At 40.1% G+C, this 19,078-nt stretch overlaps 1 protein-coding gene across 1 annotated transcript in view; it reads right to left on the bottom strand.

Annotated features, from left to right (window-relative positions):
- The window catches only part of ENPP3 (ectonucleotide pyrophosphatase/phosphodiesterase 3), an 84,197-nt gene that overhangs the window by 43,465 nt on the left and 21,654 nt on the right, over positions 1 to 19,078 (bottom strand). Inside the window, exons 6-11 of the mRNA XM_065402090.1 lie at positions 15,850 to 15,947; positions 13,160 to 13,239; positions 12,441 to 12,560; positions 11,130 to 11,239; positions 7,125 to 7,190; positions 5,306 to 5,378 (exon numbers count right to left, since the gene is read on the bottom strand). Of these exons, the coding sequence (XP_065258162.1) occupies positions 5,306 to 5,378; positions 7,125 to 7,190; positions 11,130 to 11,239; positions 12,441 to 12,560; positions 13,160 to 13,239; positions 15,850 to 15,947 (547 nt within the window). The remainder of the gene's footprint in view (positions 1 to 5,305; positions 5,379 to 7,124; positions 7,191 to 11,129; positions 11,240 to 12,440; positions 12,561 to 13,159; positions 13,240 to 15,849; positions 15,948 to 19,078) is intronic.

Here is a 19,078-nt window from a genome sequence, read left to right as displayed (position 1 = left end):
GGAAGAGACTATTGGCTTGTCTTCACTACTGCGCTAAATCAGCACCGCTGCCATTGATGCAGTGGCACTGATTTAGCATGTCTGGTGAAGACGCATTATGTCTACAGGAGACTCTTCCATCAATGTAATAACTCCACCTCAACAAGAAGCAGACGCGACATAGCATGGTGTAGACACCACTTTAAGTCCATATAACTTACATCGCGCAAAGGGGTGGGGTTTTTTCACACCCCTGGGTAACATAAGTTACATCGACTTAAGCAGTAGTGTAGACAAGGCCTATGTTTTTTATGTGTTTGCATTAGTACAATGGGGCCCTAGTCCTGATGCTATAGCAATATGAATAATTATAACAATAATGCTGCATGTCAAATAGGTGGGTAATCCTAGTGAAGATCAAGTTTGAATTACATGGTATCTCTAAAATATTCCAGATCCCTCCTTAGCCCTCCATATAGAACTTTTCCTGCAACTGGAACTTTAGGCAGTAGCAAACCCAATCTGTTAATGGTTGGATTACATTCAAACTATTATAATTTACAATGCTCATATTGCTTTAAATTTAAGCCAGAATGATTTGTCTAGTCTCAACTATCAAACATTTTAAACCTAAGTGAGATTTTTAAACCTTATAGAGAAAGTTATTCTATTTTGCTTTTCTTATGATTCAGGACCAAGGAACATTGAATGAAACTGAAAGTGAAACGAAATGAAAATTAAATATGATTAACCTGTAGAACTCATTTCCAGTACAAAGTCAGTAAGGGCAAGAGTTTATCAGAATTCAAAAGAGAATTAAAAGTTTATATGGATAATAAGAAAAGAATACTGACAGTTACGTTAGATTGAATTTATACATAAAACCATAGGAATCTGAAAATGACTGTATGCATGATATATATACGTTATACACAACAATTTATATTAAAATATGATTACGTTTGCAAAATCAAGCACTCAAAGGTTAGGAAAGGCCAGAATTAAGGTTGCCTGTGCAATCTTAATTTGTTTTACAAGTGTGTATGCATTTTGATACAGTCTTTATTTACATAATCACATGCTATTCTTTTCCAAAGACCTCCTGTGTTTTTTTCAAAGAACTCAGTGTGCATGATGGATGGTTCTCAATTAATAAGTTGCAGGTTAATATCTGGTTTATCCTCATTGTTTAATGTGTGACACTAGGCCTTATTTACAACACACTATTCAAACCCTGCTCTGAAGACAGAATTATTAATTTCCACATGGACTTCTTTGACACTCATCACTATGGTAGCATATGAGTGCTCCACAAACATTAACTTATCTTTAGACCACCACTGTGAGATGAGGGACCACTATTATCCACATTTTATAGGTCAAGAACTGAGGCACAAAGAGAGGAAGGACAAAAGTATCCACTAATTTGGGAGCCTGTCAAGGGGGCTGGTCCTTAAATGGGAAGTCAGGGACCAGCCTAGCTTTGACAGGCTCCTGTAAGGGAGAATGAGCCAGACCCATTTGAAAGTAATTAAATCCCTAGGTGGTTGGTTGGCAGCTAATAAGCTAATGAGCCAGATAAATGTTTTTCAGGGCTCAGTTGGGGTGGGAGGATCCTAGAGATAGGAAGCTCCTGAGGAAAGTGGCTCCCAGGAGAGCTCACCAGAGCAAGGAGCCTGGAAGGTGTGCTTCTAGAAAAAGGAGCTCCCCTAACACAGAGGAGCTCCCAGAGCTCCGGGCAGCAGCAGTACAGAAGCCTGGGGAGCTGCAGCTGCCTGGAGAAAGTGGATATGGGTAAGTGCTGCAAGGAATAATGGTGGAGACTCAACTGAACCCAGCCCCGAGAAGGAAGGCTGAGGACTCCAGACTTGAGGAGAGTGAGGTGCTTGAGTGATAGCCAGAAGCTAGAGCCAAGAGAAAGAAGAAACTTTATTTCTGAGTTTATTTGGACTCAAATAAAGTAGACCCAAGGAGGGAACTTGTGTCTCACACCGTTTGGCTGTGCTGAGTTATTTAAGGAATACTGAAGAGGATAAACTGTGGCAGGATGCTTGCAGGGCCATCCTGAGATAGCAGAGGGGGGACACTTCAGGGTGCCACCCTGTGATAGTGCCCAATTTGAGACACCTAGGACTTGATTTTTTTCAGACTACTTAGCATCATAGAGCACTTTATACATTGAAAGCACTGCTCCCATTCGCTTCAGTTTCAGCTGTCGGTTTTCAGCACTTCTGAAAATTAGACCCCAGCGTCTCAAGTAGGGCACCCATAATACACAAGTAGTGACCTCTTGTGAAAAGTTTGGTTTAATGACTTGCCAAGCATCACACAGGAACTCTATGGCAGAGGCAGGGATGGAATCAGATTCTACAGGGTAGCATTCAACTGCCTTTACCATGAGACCCTCTTTTCTCTTCCTGTAATCTGCCCCATTCACTGCACACCTCCCAACTTCTGCAACAAATGAGGCAAGGGTCTTACAGATGGAACTGGTCAAGAATCTTTCAACAAAATGTTTTTTTCATTGGAAAATGTTGATTCATCAAAACCAAAATGTTTTACAGGAGTGTACTGGCTTTGACTAAATTTTCATTGGGAAGGCCTCTCAGATCCAGGATGGAATTTAGAGGTGATGGCAGGGAGAGATAAAGAGACCTTAGAATAGCCCCATGCCCAGTGGATAGAGCACTCACCTGAGATGTGGAAGAAGCAGGTGCAAGTCTTTACTATGCATGATTTATTTCCTATTTTTGAGTGCTTGACTTTGTAACCTTAATAATGTTCCTTTAACTTAGAGTTGTGTGTGTGATATTTTCTGTTTTTAAAAAAGCAAACCAAAAAATCCCCGCCCCCCAAATTCCATCATGTGGCATCAGATTGACATCCAAATAGGTCATCAGCAGGGTTGCAACAATTTGGTCCGCCATGTAGACCTTTGCCACTTGCGCAAATGGAGTAACTGATAGCAGTAGAAAGTTGCCATTTCCTGCGTAGACCAATACTAAAGGAGGATGAGACATACTTTGTTGGTGGGTTTCACAAATATTTGCTAAGAGCAGAGGAATGATGAGACTCAGAAATCTTGGGTTTCATTCCATGTTCTGGAGAGGAGCATAATCTACTTTTCCCAAATGTGGCCCCTTCTGCCCTGTCCCCTCCAACATTCTGTCCATGTCCCAGTCTTGTCTCTTCCCCTACACTGGGATGCTTGTCCCAGTCCCATTCTCCTTGCCTACCCAGTCCCCTTCTCCATTCCTCAGGCTTCTCATCCAAGTTCCAGTCTCCTTGTCCAGCTGGTCCTAGTCTCCCCATCCCAGTCTCCTTTCCTTGCTCATCCCATTTTCCCCCTCCTGGCTCTTCATCTGATGTCTTTCCCCTTCTCCTAGCCTTCAGTCATCTTTATGCCCTGCCTTTATTTGCCCCCTATACTGGCTCAGAGGTTCTGTGGGGAAGCATGAGCAGTCCAGTCACATGTAGAAGCTGTCAGGGGATGGAGTATGTATAGTCACTCTGTGGCTAGTCATCACTAGGCTGGTCAACATTAGGATCCATGAGGAGCTGGAGCATGCTCAGTGAGGACAGAACCTTTGGAAATTTTAGCTGCTTAAACTCTAAGAAATCTCTACTGAGCATGTGAAAACAGCAGCTTTTTCAAGGGCTTATAACTTGTCCAAATTTGGGTGAACACAAAGATCAACTCCTCTGCCAAATGTCAAGTTCTTGCCCCAACTACGGGAGCACTAGAGCTTTCCAAAGAAAAGTTTGCCAGAATTTTTTTTAACATTGCAAAAGAACATGTTTTTCCCTAGCCTCATTTTTAGAAAGATCTGAAACATTTTGGCTGAATTTTTTTTTTTTTTTTTGGAAGTTAGACCATGACAGACCCCTGGCATGGAAAATTTCAGCCCAAATGGTTAAAGTTTGGCAAAATCATAAGCAATTGAAAACAGGGTCTTATAATGGGAAGTGTTGAGCAACCTACTGGAACCATAAACTCCCTAAACATTAAATCTCACCAAATGAGGGTCAATCCATCCTCATCATCATATCCACTCATTATACTCCACACCCGAACACAACCACTCTATGAACTTCATACCCTCATATCTCAATGTCTGTACTTTGACTCATCAACCTTTTACCCCCAATCGGGGATATTGCAGATTATGTATTCCTCATGCCACCTGATCTTAAGCCAAACTTTGCACCCTCGATAATCTGTATGTTATTCCCTGATAACCAGAAACTTCTATGCTCAAACTCTGTTCACTATTTTTTTTTAAACATCATCTTAATAAAATTTTTAAATATGAAGAAGGAATGTAAACTCTCCTGCTTCCAGACATAAACCAACCATTAATCAACATGGATTATGTGGGTGAGGAAGAAATTTCCCCTGTAGGTTGGTTGTTCCATACTTGTCCACTAGAGGGACCATACCATCCTCTGAAGGCCACTTTCAGAGACAGAACACTGAGGGTATGTCTATACTACCCGCCAGATCGGTGGGCAGCGATCGATCCAGTGGTCTAGACACAATAAATCGACCCCCGAGCGCTCTCCCGTCGACTTCTGTCGACTCACTGCAGTGAAGACACCGCGTTGAGTAGATCTAAGTACATCGACTTCAGCTACGTTATTTACGTAGCTGAAGTTGCATATCTTAGATCGATTCCTCCCCCTCCCCCTCCAAGTGTAGACCAGGCCTAACTTAGATAGACTATTGGGCTGATCTGGTATGACAATGTCTATGTTTCCCAGGAAGAAGTGTTCTGTGTGCATGTAAGTGAAAGTGAAATATGCTTTGAGTTAGGAATAACAGAAAATGTGGTGAATGATGTGGACTAAATAAAATACATATTAACTGGAGTTTGTATTGTATTTCACACTCATAAAAGGATTTGGCCAGCTTTAAGAATTTGTCACGTGGCCTTCAAGGATCACCTATCAGCCAAATGAAAGTTTGTTCTAAATATGTTCATGCTTGAATCTTAATATCCTTCCTAGAACTGTGTAGGTCTGAACAAATTTTCTGCAGCTCTGGTTAGACTACAGCTCTGCTTTTGTACTTGCAGCAGTGCTGGAACCATTGCAGGGTGGGACTGACTACTCCCAAGAGGCTAAACAAAATGAAAATAGGGATGTTGATGGTTACCACTGTTTGCTGAATTTCAGTATTGAATAATAGTTATTCTGTGTAATTAACTAGAGCGTAAAGCAAAGTCATGCTAATCAGGACTCTGCAATCCCTTCTGAACTGTATAAATTACTGTATACCATTATTTCTGGAGCAATTTAGCTTAAGATTAAAAAAAATACAACTTACTCCACCACTAACTGGTCCATATGAGTGTCCAGAACTATCAGGTTCTTCAATATACAAAGTATAGAAATCTGGCCTAGAGTTAAACCAAAGAAAAGAGCACTGTGAGAATTTGGGAAAGTTTCTGTAAAAACTTTATTTAAAAAAAGGAAACACTGAATAAAATTCCAAGCAAACAAAAAAACTTACCACAGTTTAAGCATTTTCCTCTCAATTGCTCTGTGAGCAACTTAGGCCTACATTTCCAGAAGTGGCCTTCAATGTCTTTAGTTGAGCATCCAGAAATTGAGGCACCCAAAATTAGAGGCCATGGCCAGTGGTGCAAGTAGAATCCATTTCTGACCGGTATGGGGGTAGAGGGGGCAGCAGCTAATGGGGGGCACGTGACCTTCCACATAACTCCTCCCCGCCCCTAGCCTGGGGCCCCCCTGCTCTCCCCGTCCTCTCTCCATGATCCACCCCCTTACCTGTGGGGGAGCTCTGTCCTCCTCCTGCTGCGCTGGAGATTTCGGAACTGCAGCGGGGAAAGGAGCAGAATGTTGGGCCGCAGAGTGGCCCCACGGCCACAGCTCCTCCGTCTGTACAGCAGCAGCCCCGCCAGAGGACAGGGCTGGGGGGGGCGGTTCCCTGAACCACAGGGCTCTCCCAGAAACCACAGCGGGGAAAGGAGCAGAAGGCCGGCAGCTCCTCTGGCGGCTGTACCGCCCCCAGCCCTGTCCTCTGGCGGGGCTGCTGCTGTACAGATGGAGCCGGAGGAGACGCAGCTCCGTGGAAGGCTCAGCGGCCCCACGTTCTGCTCCTCCTATGTCTTTTCCGTACACCGTACCAGCTATAAATATCTTGCTGGGCCAGACTGGAACACTTTACTTGCACTGCTGGCCATGTCTGAAAAATCTGAGCCTATTGCCATACTTCTTCCTGCTTTACTGGGTGAGATTCCAGAGAACTTCATCTAACCCCCAATTTATATGAGGTATTCACCTATAATCCCTCACACAAAAGAATGAAAAGCTTTCTTTTAATTTATTCACATGTAACACAAATTCACCTGGTAATTCATTGCCCCATTTAACTACACAAAAATAATTCTTAAAATAATATTATTTAACTTAGCCAATCACAAACAGAACAGGAACAAAATGGCCATCCAACGGCTAACCTACATTTCCCAGAACACCACAGGCCTAGAGTCTAGGTTCACAACCTCTTAAGTATAAAAGCTCTTGGCATACACCTATTGCAGGGCACTCATTACAAGGAATTAACATTAATTCTTGTTTGCCAACCTACAGCACATAGGAACAGAGTAAATTCCCACAAGACCACAGTAAGATAACTTTTAGATAACTGAACTGTAGTCTGCATTACTGTGTATAATGTACAATATTTATTCTTCTCAGAGAAGACTCTTAATTCTTTGATACACATAGATCCACAAAAGTACAGGCTTTGTTAAACAGACTTTCTTTCTCTCACTCTCATCCAGGTGTTATCTGGATGTCTCAGAATTCATCCAGGTAACACCAAAGAAAAAAAAAATTGTAAGCCAGCAAAAGACAAAACAAACCCCAGCCTATACAGTCCCATTCAAATATGTACACCCCACACTCATACTGTCAGGGACTTGGTTTACCTCTTTCATCTCTGACTCTTGATCCAGGAAGATAATAGACACAACCATAATTACAACAGCCCTTTATATCTCAAGAAATAATAACTGAGCTTGTTTTACAAGCATATGAAAATAATGTGAAATCTATACGAGTGAAAATCCTTCTAGCATGTTTTTTTTAACACTGAGTTGTATATTATCAAGCTTTACCTCTCAGATTTGGAACCATCAAGCCATGTGAGTATTTCTGAAATTCTCTGTTGATATATAATTGATCTAAAATAAAATAAAATAAAATAATAATTAATAATTAGGTATTGTCAGCAAGCATTTCCCAATACAAAAATATACATTTTCTAACAAATGCAAACTTTCCTGGTAATTCAATTAGAGCCTAAGAGTTGGAGTCAAAAAGATAATAGGTATATGTTTTTGAATGTTAATGAATAAATGAGATACTTACACTGTTTAATTTCCCTAATATTTTAATGAAATATAACAGTTCTAATGACAATTAGTAAGGTCCTGATCCTGCAAACACTTGAAAACATGCTTAACTTTGCACATGTACAAAGTTAAATAGGTACATAAGAGTTTATAGGTTCAAGGCCTAAGTTTCTAAAACAGACACATGTATAAATAGGTAAAAAGAACTGTTTCCTTTATATAGCACATACAATTCAAGGACTTTGATATACGTTACAAACATTAAGTATCCTCATAATACCCTTGTTAGGTAGTTTAGTATTATTATCCCCATTTTGCAGATGAAGAAACTGATACACAAAGAGATTAACTTTCCCAAAATCACACATAAAAGTCTGTGGCAGAGCTGAGAATAGTAACCAGGTCACCTGACTTCCAGTCCTGTTCCCTAACCACAAAGTCATCCTTCTTTGTACAGATTTATAAAGATAAGCCTGTAGCATGTTATTCTAATGAGATTACAGCAATCATATAAAAGGTTTGGGAGATGACTGAGAAATTAATAGGAAAAGTTTAGGATACTAATATTAAAGGCAGCTGTAAGGAACAAAATTTTAACTGTGAGGTTAATTCATCATGGGAGTATCTTATCAAGAGATGAAGTATATTCTCTATCACTCTGGCAGCATAAAGGAGCCTTAATGTAAATGAGACTCTGGCCCTTCATGTCTGCCTAAAAGATATGCTGTCGTTCAACCACAAGTTATTGTACTACTGAGTGAAATTCTATGCAGAGCCATCCCGTCCATACGATGGACCAGGGCAACCACCCCGGGGCCCATGCTTTGGGACCTGGGGTCCAGGGCAGCCTGGGGAATTAACAGGAGACCTGGTGCCAGCAGCAGTAAGCAACCTGGCCCCAGCCCGCCCCGCCCCGATGGCTCCCGCCATCGCTTGGGGGAGAGGGCAGAAGCTGGAAAGAGGCGGGGCGGGGGCTTGGGGGAAGGGGTGGAATGGGGGCAGGGAGGAGGCAGAGCAGTGGCGGGAAGAGGTGGGGCGGGGGCTTGGGGGAAGGGGTGGAGTGGGGGCAGGGCCTGGGCCAGAAGGGGAGGGGTTGTTCTGGGCCCCGCATCCCCCTAGGGAAGCCCTGATTCTATGGCTGGTATTATGCAGGAAATTAAACTAGATGATCCTAATGGCTCCTTCTGTCCTTAAAAACTAAGTGAAATCCTGACCCCATTAAAGTTAATGACAGAACTCCAATTGACTTTGATGGGAGCAGAATTTCTATGAATTTTAGAAGCCATATATGTTGGGATTCCCTTCGAGACCTCTTTCTACTTGGCTTCCAAGAGCTCAGTTCGACTTCAGCCTTTGTCACTCAGGTATCTTTATTTGGATATAGCAATGATATGCTGAGTTGATCAGACTCAAATGCAGGGCATGGATGCAGGATACATCACAGATACATATTTACACAGAAACCCTCTCCCTTTTATATACATTTACACATCTCATTGCATTTACTAGACATTACATCACACATTTTCGGATTGGTTCGGTTTCTCTGTAGGAACCAATCACTGTACAGCATGCTCTGTTCATGCACTGTCCATGCTCGACCTACTCTTTACCTCATCTTTACATTCCTGACTTATCTTGTCCATTTTTATCTTGTTCTTAGTAAATGGTTCCCTGGGCATTCCCTCTCTTCTCTTAGCTAGCTCAGACATTCTGTCTCTTAGCTAACTGACCCATTTTCTTATCTTAACACAAATGATCCATTTACCTCCCGAATCCTGTCTCCCAAGAAATGAGGCCTCCCCCATGTTCAATTATTCATGTCAGGCCAGGCCTGTCTACACTCCACTGCTTCTATTTTTCTTGTTTATATTAGCATTCATTTTATTTGCATCATCTTCCTGTCTTTCTGTGCTCTCTTTTACAAGTTTACCCAGCAACACATGCCTAAGACCACAGTGGCTGTAATCATTTGGACCCCTCTTAATATTAGGTTGAAGGTATGAACTAGGGTTGCAAGCTCACTTCCTCTGGTACAGCTCACTAGGCTGTCTTCACTGCCTATACAATATTGTCCCCCATTTCCTGTTGCTGGGCAATTGCTCAATTTTCCTTTGTACTAAATCCATGGTATTAATGGACAAGGGAGGTATGGGTACAAAGAGATTGGTCACCAGTGACTCCCATTCAGTGTTGTCTGTCATAACCTCTGTCACATTCTCCTTCATCTGCACTTGGCCATAGGGCATGAGTCCCAATCTGAGTCAGAGAGGTAAGGTTCAGACAAAATCCATCCAGGCTCCTCTGGCATTGTATTGTCCTCACTGAAAAGTTGTGGTATCCCATAGTACATACTGTGTCCCCACGCCATACCACCTCCTTCACTCTCTCTTTAATGACTAGTCGGGCCCAACCTCCCTCGTTTGCGGTCAGGTTCATTCATGCCAAGCACTCACAAAATCATCTATGCTTGATTCGTTTACAGAAGACTGTTTATTTCACGTCCTTCTGGTGTTGTCATCTTTGCACTGGGATAATGCAGTTTATAGGTCCCTTTCTCTATTGTACCCATACTGGTGACATATACCGATTCTTTAGGTTTCCACGTCCATCTAGGAATAGCAATCATAATTGGCACAGTTGAATTATTAAAATTACATGGTGCTCAAGGTCCAGGTCCTTCTAGCATTTTAAATTGCAAATTTTCTTCCCCAATATTATAAATTCCCTTTTCCACCACTGTGGTCCAGTAAGTATGCTGTGTAACAAGCTTGGACATTCAAGTCATGATACCACTCCAAGACCTCTTTCTACGTGGCTTCCCAAGAACTCAGTTTGACTCCAGAGTTCGTCACTCAGGTATCTTTATTTTGCATATAGCAATGCAAGGGATGGATCAGGGTATATCACAGATCCAAATTCACCCAGAAATCCTCGCCCTTTTATATACATTGGCACATTTCATTGCATTTACTATAGATTGCAGCACACATTTTTGGATTGGCTTAGTTACTCTGCAGGAACCAATCTTTGTACAGCATGCTCTGTGCATGCACTATCCGTACTCGACCTACTCTTTACCTCATCTTTACATTCCTGACTTAAATGGTTCCCTGAGTGTCGCACCTCTTATCTTTGCTAGCTCAGACACTCCATCTTTTATCTTAGTCTCCCATTTACTTAGTTAGCACAAACATTCTGTTTTCAGCCTGCTAATCTATTTACCTCCTTAATCCCATTTTCTGAGAAATGAGGCCTCCCCCATGTTCAGTTACTCACATCAAGTCGGGCCTATCTACAATATATACATTTCCTATAAAACAATACACTAGGAAAACATTGGCTTGTTATGAAGATACTATGTGAGGATTCTCATTGTGAAAAAAATCAGAGAAACTACAATATATTTTGCAGATTTGCCTGGAATATTTTTTGTTTTTATCAAAATTGCAGGACTGTTTTCTAGTGGGAAACTGTCATTTTACTATAGTTTGAAACTATCAAAGCCATCTAGGGGATAGAGATGCCCATCAATTATCCATGGTAACTGGGTATCTAAGTCCCTTAAGTGGTTTTGAAAATCTCAGCCATAAATGTTAGTTTCATGGTAAAAGTGGGATAATTTGACACTAATATGGTGTCTGTTTCCCAGAACTTTGGTAAGAACTCTAATACTTCATCTTTATTAAAAAAACTATTGCCAGCTTGCAGCTTTGGACCAACTTATAAGACTTGTGTCATAAATCTTTTGACTATTCTGAAACTTACTTGTTGTACAACCTGTACAAATTGGGGTATGTTCCATTAATAGGTACATCTGATCCAGGCCAAAAGAAGGTGCCAGTCTTCAAATTCTGATACATTGCTGTCAGCCAGATCTAGGTAGAGGACACAAATATCTTATTTCAAGCCATTCACACTACCGGATAACCAGATACAAGACAGTAGAGACAAGCCAAAGTACAGATTCAGAAAAATGCAAGTGGAGATCCTTTGCTAGGCTCACATTTTTCAGTTGTTTCTTTCACCTGCCCTATTGTTACCCAACTATTGCAATGTTTTGTGATTTGATATTTTTCTCCTGCTTACAGGATTGAAGATGGGATGTTGCCCTCTATTGGCTGTTCACAGCTTAGCATGAATGTCAGGGTATTTCTATACCTGACAGCTAACAACGATCTTCCTTTTGTTCCAGTGATAAAGGCCTGTGGTTTTGGTTGTGAAGGGCTAGGGCCCAATCTGACCTCAGCAGCAAGTATATGTTGTTTTATTACACAGAGGGGATAAACTTGCCACATTTAGGGTTGCAACCACAGTCCCATTACAAGGCTGATTGGATTCCTCATGAAACAACAACAAAAATTATATATTTGAACCCATGCAATTTTTAGTTCTTTTTCAAAATGTTTGGTGCTGTGTTTATATTTTGAGATTACGGGTGAAAGAATATCATCAGTTTTAGGTCAGAGCTAAAGTTATCAATTTGTGATGAAATATGCAATATTTTATACTTAATAAAATACTTTGTTTATAACATGGGCAGTGAGAGATCTATGATGTCCTCAATTGCACACTCCCTTGCTTTGTAAATGATGTGACAGGTAAGGACTGTTGACACTTAATAACCGTAAACTGGTTTTGTTTGTTTGTTTGTTTGTTTGTTTGTTTTTAAACAAAATTTTTGTTTTTAGACTAGACTTTCAGACCTGATGTAAGGGATTACTGCTGCAGTTTGCATAGCTAAGTTCAAAGTGCAAAATCTAGTAAAACTCTCACTCAGTTAAGTGGTGCCAGCATTTTACTTCAGGTCTGAACATGGGCCAATATATTTTAAATTTGCACACGAAGTATCACCACAAGTTTTCAGATACAGAAAATAATTTGGATGTTAAAAGTTTAAACAGCTTTTCTTCCTGTATCAAAGGCAAATTATCCATTACAAAATCAGCAATATACACTGCAGGATATGGACTATGGAACAAATTGATGAACCTTGATATCACACAACTTCATATTTTATGCTTTGACATGAGCTAATCTAGAGGCTATGACAAGCACCATAGAAAGAATGATACATACTGGCTGTCCTTTCCACCAGATAGGGTCGAATTTTGCCTGCCCAGAAAGTGAGAAACTCTGGCTCAAGTTTACATCATACATGTTGTTGTCAATGATACCATGAGATTCTGGATACAAACCCTAAGAATGAAAATAAATTAAGAAAGGTGAAATATTTCTCTCATTCTTAGAGTAAAATGATATATATACTGTGTTCCATTACAACTGAACATAGAAATTAGAGATAGAAAAGACTTATTAGGCCACATGTCATCCTTTTATCTGACAATCTGTTCAACTTCCATATTTTCATCCCAATTTCATTTAATTGGTGAAACTACTATGACACATGAAGCCCGATGTGTCTGCAAACAGGTATGATAGATCCCAGCTGGTTACATATAAGCAGCACAAACAATTTTAATATGTGACTGAGACCAGCACCCCTATACAATCTATTCTAACAAAGAGTAGGAATAAATAATCTGTCCACAGGGCTGGACATAGACACCTCTGCTAAGGAAGGCAGCATATTTATGTAAACATATGAACTATGGCCCTTTCCTCCTTTGCTGCTCTCTGCCATGCCCCTCCATGGTTCCTTATCCTATCCCTCCCTTATTGTTACTTTCACTGTAGTGTCACATCTAAAATGAGATTGTTAGCTCTTTGGGATAAGCACCTAACATTTTGCAGACTGTACAAATAATGAAGAATAAAAATAATAAATTCTCACTCACCGTGACAATAGTGTAGTGGTTTGGGAAGGTTTTGGTGGGGTAAGCAGCTCTCATGTATTTTGAATGCGTGCCACATGTTTCTGCAACAAATCATGCTGAGTGATTATAAGATTACTTCCCATGCAATTGTAATATTGAAAATTAGAGCTGGTCACAAAACATTTTTAGATGACATTTTCCACCAGGTTCAGTTTCTGTGATTCAAGGTGTCATATTCCTCATATGCAAATGTTCAGACAATCTCTCTAAGGTACTTGTATAGCCCCCATTACAGTAGCACCTCACAATTTTTAATGGCACAACACTCCTGTTAGGTAAGGAAATGCTAATAGCCCCATTTTACAGATTTGGAATTGAGGCAAGAACACAATGGCTAAGTGCCTTGTCCAAGGTCACACAGGCAGCCTGGCAGAACAGGGAATTAAGCCGGCTCTCCCAAGGCCTGGACTAGTGACGTAACCACTGGACCCTCCTTCCTGTCTCCTTTGAACAGTCACGTCTCTTGCTGTGCGACCGTTTCCTGAAATCCAACTTCATTCTTCTGTTTAAAATGTTTCTGTCACTCAATCAGAGATCAGAAAGAATTTGGGGTTCAGTGATCCACCACATTACATAAAAAGAGAACAGTAAGATTAAACAACCCATAGGCTGAAAACTATTCATCCAAACTATTTGGCAAATGCTTACAAATAACAAACAAATAAAGTGGATTCATCAGGCTCAGTTTGCAAATAATTCACAGACAGTGAAAAGGGCTAAATTCATAATGAACATTACCTGTAATTAATAGTTTGACTAGCTCTATTGAAGATAATACCTAGGTTTTCTGGGCCAAACTATTAAAAACAATCTATGGAGTTAGTAAAGATACAAGGATAGATCACCACAACCTCTCAGGTTTGTAATAACAGCATGAGTGGGTGGCAACAAATGTTTTTTTAAGTTCTTATATTATCATCTACTGACCACCAATGGTCCACAAAGACCTTCTGTGTGGTCTGCAGAGTTGCTAGTGTCACCATGCTAATCACTGATAAGTCTTCAAGCACAAAATGAGTTTATGTTCATGTTTTCCTTTCCTAAATGTACTTTCTTATGTAACCAAGCTCTATAGTTGCTGCAGAGAATGTATGGGACCAGCTGGGGAAAGGAAATGGTCCTTAAGAAGAACTGGTTCATGATATGAAAGTTAGCACACCACTGTTTTATCTTCTCTCACATGTAAATAAAGGGGTCCACCCCTTCCAGCTACTAATGTGAGAAACAAAGTGTGTGAATGCACAAACCACTGTTAAAATTGAAAACAGGTGTGTATAACTGGTGAGTGTAAACCAAAGTTCAAAATATCCTCCTGGAAGCTTGAAATTAACATTTCTTTCATTCCAGTAGGAAAGATACACTTCCCTTAAATCTGTTTCAAACAGAGCTTCACATAAACTTGGACTTTTCATGAAATGACTTATTAGCTGATTGCATTTCTTCTGCTGGTTCAGAGGCAGCAAAGAATAAAACACTTATGCAAGGGTCAGGTCAGTTTGCTCATTAGTCAGAGTTATGACTCTCTTACAGCCCTTGTTATATTTAATAGGTTAGCCACAAAACAGATACGTTTGTTTATCCAATTACACTTAGTGGCTTCCAGCAACCATGTCAAGTTTTTAAATATATAATATAAAAAGTAAATACATTATCATTCTGTCATATTCAGAGTCTGGTTGTTGTGGGGGAGGTGAAGAAGATAAATAAATTGAACCATAGGGACACTAGGAGCAATGAGGCTTTGGTTCTAAAGTATTCCCATGAAAACCAAACTCAACTTATGGGCAAGTTTTGAGGGCCCACTACAGCAACATGCTGATGACCTTCTATTCCCACTAACTTCAGAGCACTGTGCATCTTTCAGGATGGTGCTTGAACTAATTAAGTGACTCAGCATATTAAAGTTCATATTTAAGTTTAGGGAGGAGGGATAGCTCAGTGGTTTGAACATTGGCCTGCTAAACCCAGGGTTGTGAGTTCAATCCTTGAGGGGGCCACTTAGGGATCTAGGGCAAAATCAGTACTTGGTCCTGCTAGTAAAGGCAGGGGGCTGGACTCAATGACCTTTCAAGGTCCCTTCCAGTTCTAGGAGATAGGATATCTTTATTTATTTACATTTAATAAATTTGAGTGCAGTAATTCATGATATTTGATGTACATTTAAATACGTAGCTGTCTACGAATAGAACAAAATTCCAGACTCAAAAAGACTGTCTCTTTGAGTGACATTTCACTGTTACACAATTCATTGCTCTTTAGTATTATGATATAATTTAATATGACAATAAGTGATGATCCTTTGGAAATTTTATTACAATTTACAGTAATTTAATAAAATGGAGGATAGAAAATGTATTAAAACTTTCACTGGAACTTTTTCAGCTTCAAACTTTATTTGAATGAATGTTTCACAATATTTATTAAAATAAAATTTGAGGCTGTAAGCCAATATTGGTGGCCACTGGTCAATAGGTGACCACAATGAACTCTAACTCCCAGGTTAATCCTGAGCAAACCACTGATGAGAGAACTACTATGAGATATTCCTCTTGTTGACCAGGGAGTCACATGTATAAAGTGGTGGAAGAGGGAACTGAAGAAATGGCCAACAGGTTCTGTTTTTAATTGTCACTGCTTTCTCGGTAACTTACTGAGTTTTTCGATATTCGGCAGTAAAGAACTCCATGTTTGTAAATATTCTGCTCTAAAACCATCCATCGAAAAAAGGATAAGTGGTGGCAAATCAAACCTGCAAATAAGTGGGAGTTTGTCATCAGAAAGGAGTTTTAGCCACATTCTGGAGAATGCATAGTGATGTCAATAGTGTCAACCCGGAAGCCAGGAGCAGAAGTGCCAAATACTTTTTTTTTACAAGTTTATAATCCTTTATAATAATAATTAATTATTCAAAAGGCAAAGGAATAAAAGGAAGGTTATTTACATTAGCTTTCAAAAGTGAGCTATGAAACAGCTGCAGGGGTACAAGAATAGGAACACTAAGTATACTTAGAATTTAGGAAAAGTAACTTATTGGTTTTTATTTTAAAACAAACTATAAATATAAACAAATAGATGATGGGCCAAATTAGCTGCAAGATACTGCTTATGCCAGGGTCTGAATTTTGTCTTTTGTGTCTCAATATATCCTGAAATCCTCTTCCACCGTGTCCACACAGATGGTTTGAACATTCTAACAATCACCCGTTAGGTAGGGTGATCAGATAGAAAGTGTGAAAAATCGGGATGGGGGTGGAGGATAATAGGCGCCTATATTAAAAAAAGCCCCAAATATCAGGACTGTGCCTATAAAATTGGGACATCTGGTCACCCTACCCTTAGGAAACTTTGCCTATCTGGCCTGCACCTTGGGGAATGAAGTTTTCTTGTGAGGGCAGGCGGGTTTGTGCTAACTCTCTCCTGATTTCCTTTCTGAGAAGGTTAATAAGCAGTCCAAGTTCTTCCCACACCAAATCCTTCCACCACCTCCACTGAGCGGGAGCACACTTTCTCAATATCCAACTGAGCTTGATCGGTATTACCAGGAGAGTTTAGCCTTTAATAATATGCTATTCTGCAACATCTAATATAAAGAATCAAGGCTAAAATCCTTAGCTCTGAGAGACTTAATCAAATATAGTAGGTGTGATGGTAGGATACACAAATTTAAACTGCTAGATAGAAAAAAAATTAAATTGTTGTTTTGGTAAACTCTTGCCAGGAGAAAACAGCCGTGGCAATAAATCTCTGTGGTTGGCTAGGAATTGACCATTTTTCTACCACATACAATCCCACAGGAAAAAACACATTAGTAAATGTTAAGTAATAAACATTATAAAACTCTGTTTTTTAATAATACAGAGTTGACAAAGGGTATGTTTACACTACCCGCCGGATCGGTGGGCAGCGATTGATCCAGCGGGGGTTGATTTATCGTGTCTAGTCTAGACACGATAAATCGAACCCTGAGTGCTCTCCCGTCGACTCCTGTACTCCACCAACGCGAGAGGCGCAGGCGGAGTCGATGGGGGAGCGGCAACAGTCGACTCACCGCAGTGAAGACACCACGGTGAGTAGGTCTAAGTACGTCGACTTCAGCTACGTTATTCACGTAGCTGAAGTTGTGCAACTTAGATCAATCACCCCCCAGTGTAGACCAGGCCAAAGGTAGTACCCAGTGCTTTCAGTCCTGTTATTCAGCCATATTTGCTAAACATCATTATATATTTTAGTTTCCTTAGAAACATTTATACCTGGGAATGTTATAGAGAACGCACTTTTGGCTAAATTAGGGATCTGTATACATGTATACAAAAAATTGAATTAAAAATCTTTATGAAGGAACATCATAGGCCCTCTCCACATTGAGTCAGAACTGTACTAACCACAATGCTATGTTATGTACAGTTATTGCTAGCAGGGTTTTAACACCGTTAATCTGTTTAATGCTGAGAGCGATTAACTGTTTTCACTTTTGGGAATGGCCTATAGGCCTATTTGCTAGCATGCATCTCAGTAAAAGCACCCTTTCCATGCCAATAAGGAAACCTGCTAGCAGCCGCCACATTTCAAAAAAGGTTGTTAGTGGCACATTACTGATCTCAACCTGAATCCAAACAGGGTCTTAAACAGCACTGTGACTTTAGGAAATTCAACATTTAAAGAGGTACTCACCCCCCTGTATCCTATGAATCTGTCCTTGAAACTGGGCAGGTTGTTTGTTAATCTAAAAAATATATTTTCATACTCTATGCACAGAATTCTTGCATGGAGAAATCCTTGTACTTTGGGATGAGACTATATTATTAAAAGTGATCCTAGTTATAAATGCAGCTAAAGTTATCTGCAAATATATAATATAACAGTTCACTGGTCCAGTCTATGTTTGTAAAGAAACCAGGTATTATACTTTAAAGACCACCTTTTAAGGTAGTTTTCTGCCCAGCCTCCCCATATGCATCAACAATATTGCATATATATAGAAATAGCTGCATGCCTGCTTCATAATTCTTCATGATTTTTTAAAGTGTTTATATGTTTCCATCCCTTTCTTTCTCCCCTTCCCTTTTCCAACTCCTCTCAACTGACCTTTCTCCCCAAAGCTACATCAAGTAAAAATTCCTGACTATGGTAAGAAATGGCCTTCAGAAATCAGGATAGCCGTTGCTTTCTGAAGACTGCTGACAAAAAGAAATCACCTCCAAGTAATTGCTTTAAAGTAGCACAGAGAGAGATAACAATGATATGTGATGAACTATGAACGATTCAGCTACGAAAAAAATACTAGGGTTTTTTTCTGAGAAGTAGATGTACATATCATTCCTGGTTTTCATAAACAGCTGAACTTTTATGTGGAATTGAGCTCATGTATTCTATTCTAAAGTGTGTTGTGACAGATTGGCATGATGTTCCGAAATACAACCCTTTAATTTAAAAAAAAGTGATTGCTGGTTGAGCAGAAAAGCTGGCCAAGTCCAAAGTATTATACTCTCTGCCTGCGTCATCAGCTGAATTCTAGGGAACAGGATTCAAGGCCTTCCAGAAGAATCAATGTAATATAGCACTGACATGAGACAGATAGATTATCCATCCCAGGGGAGTACTACATTATATTATTTAGTAGGATTGGTATTACAGTAGCATTTAGGGACTCCAGTCATGGACAGGACTCTGCTGCACTAGGCACTGTACAAATGCATAACAAAAACTCCCTGCCCTGGAAAGCAAACATCCTACATAAAAGATGACAGAAAAAGAGAAAGATCCAATAGACAAGGGGAACACAAGGGAACAATGAGGAACTGGTCAGCATCAGTGTATATACTTTTCTATACTTTTCTCATTGTATAGAGAAAATATACTAATATTCCATCCCTTTTCTAT

This window comes from Emys orbicularis, chromosome 3 (genome assembly GCF_028017835.1).
Source record: "Emys orbicularis isolate rEmyOrb1 chromosome 3, rEmyOrb1.hap1, whole genome shotgun sequence".
Classification (NCBI taxonomy): Eukaryota; Metazoa; Chordata; order Testudines; family Emydidae; genus Emys; species Emys orbicularis.
The sequence above is the reverse complement of the archived record's forward strand: the minus strand, read 5'-3'. Positions and strand labels throughout refer to the sequence as shown.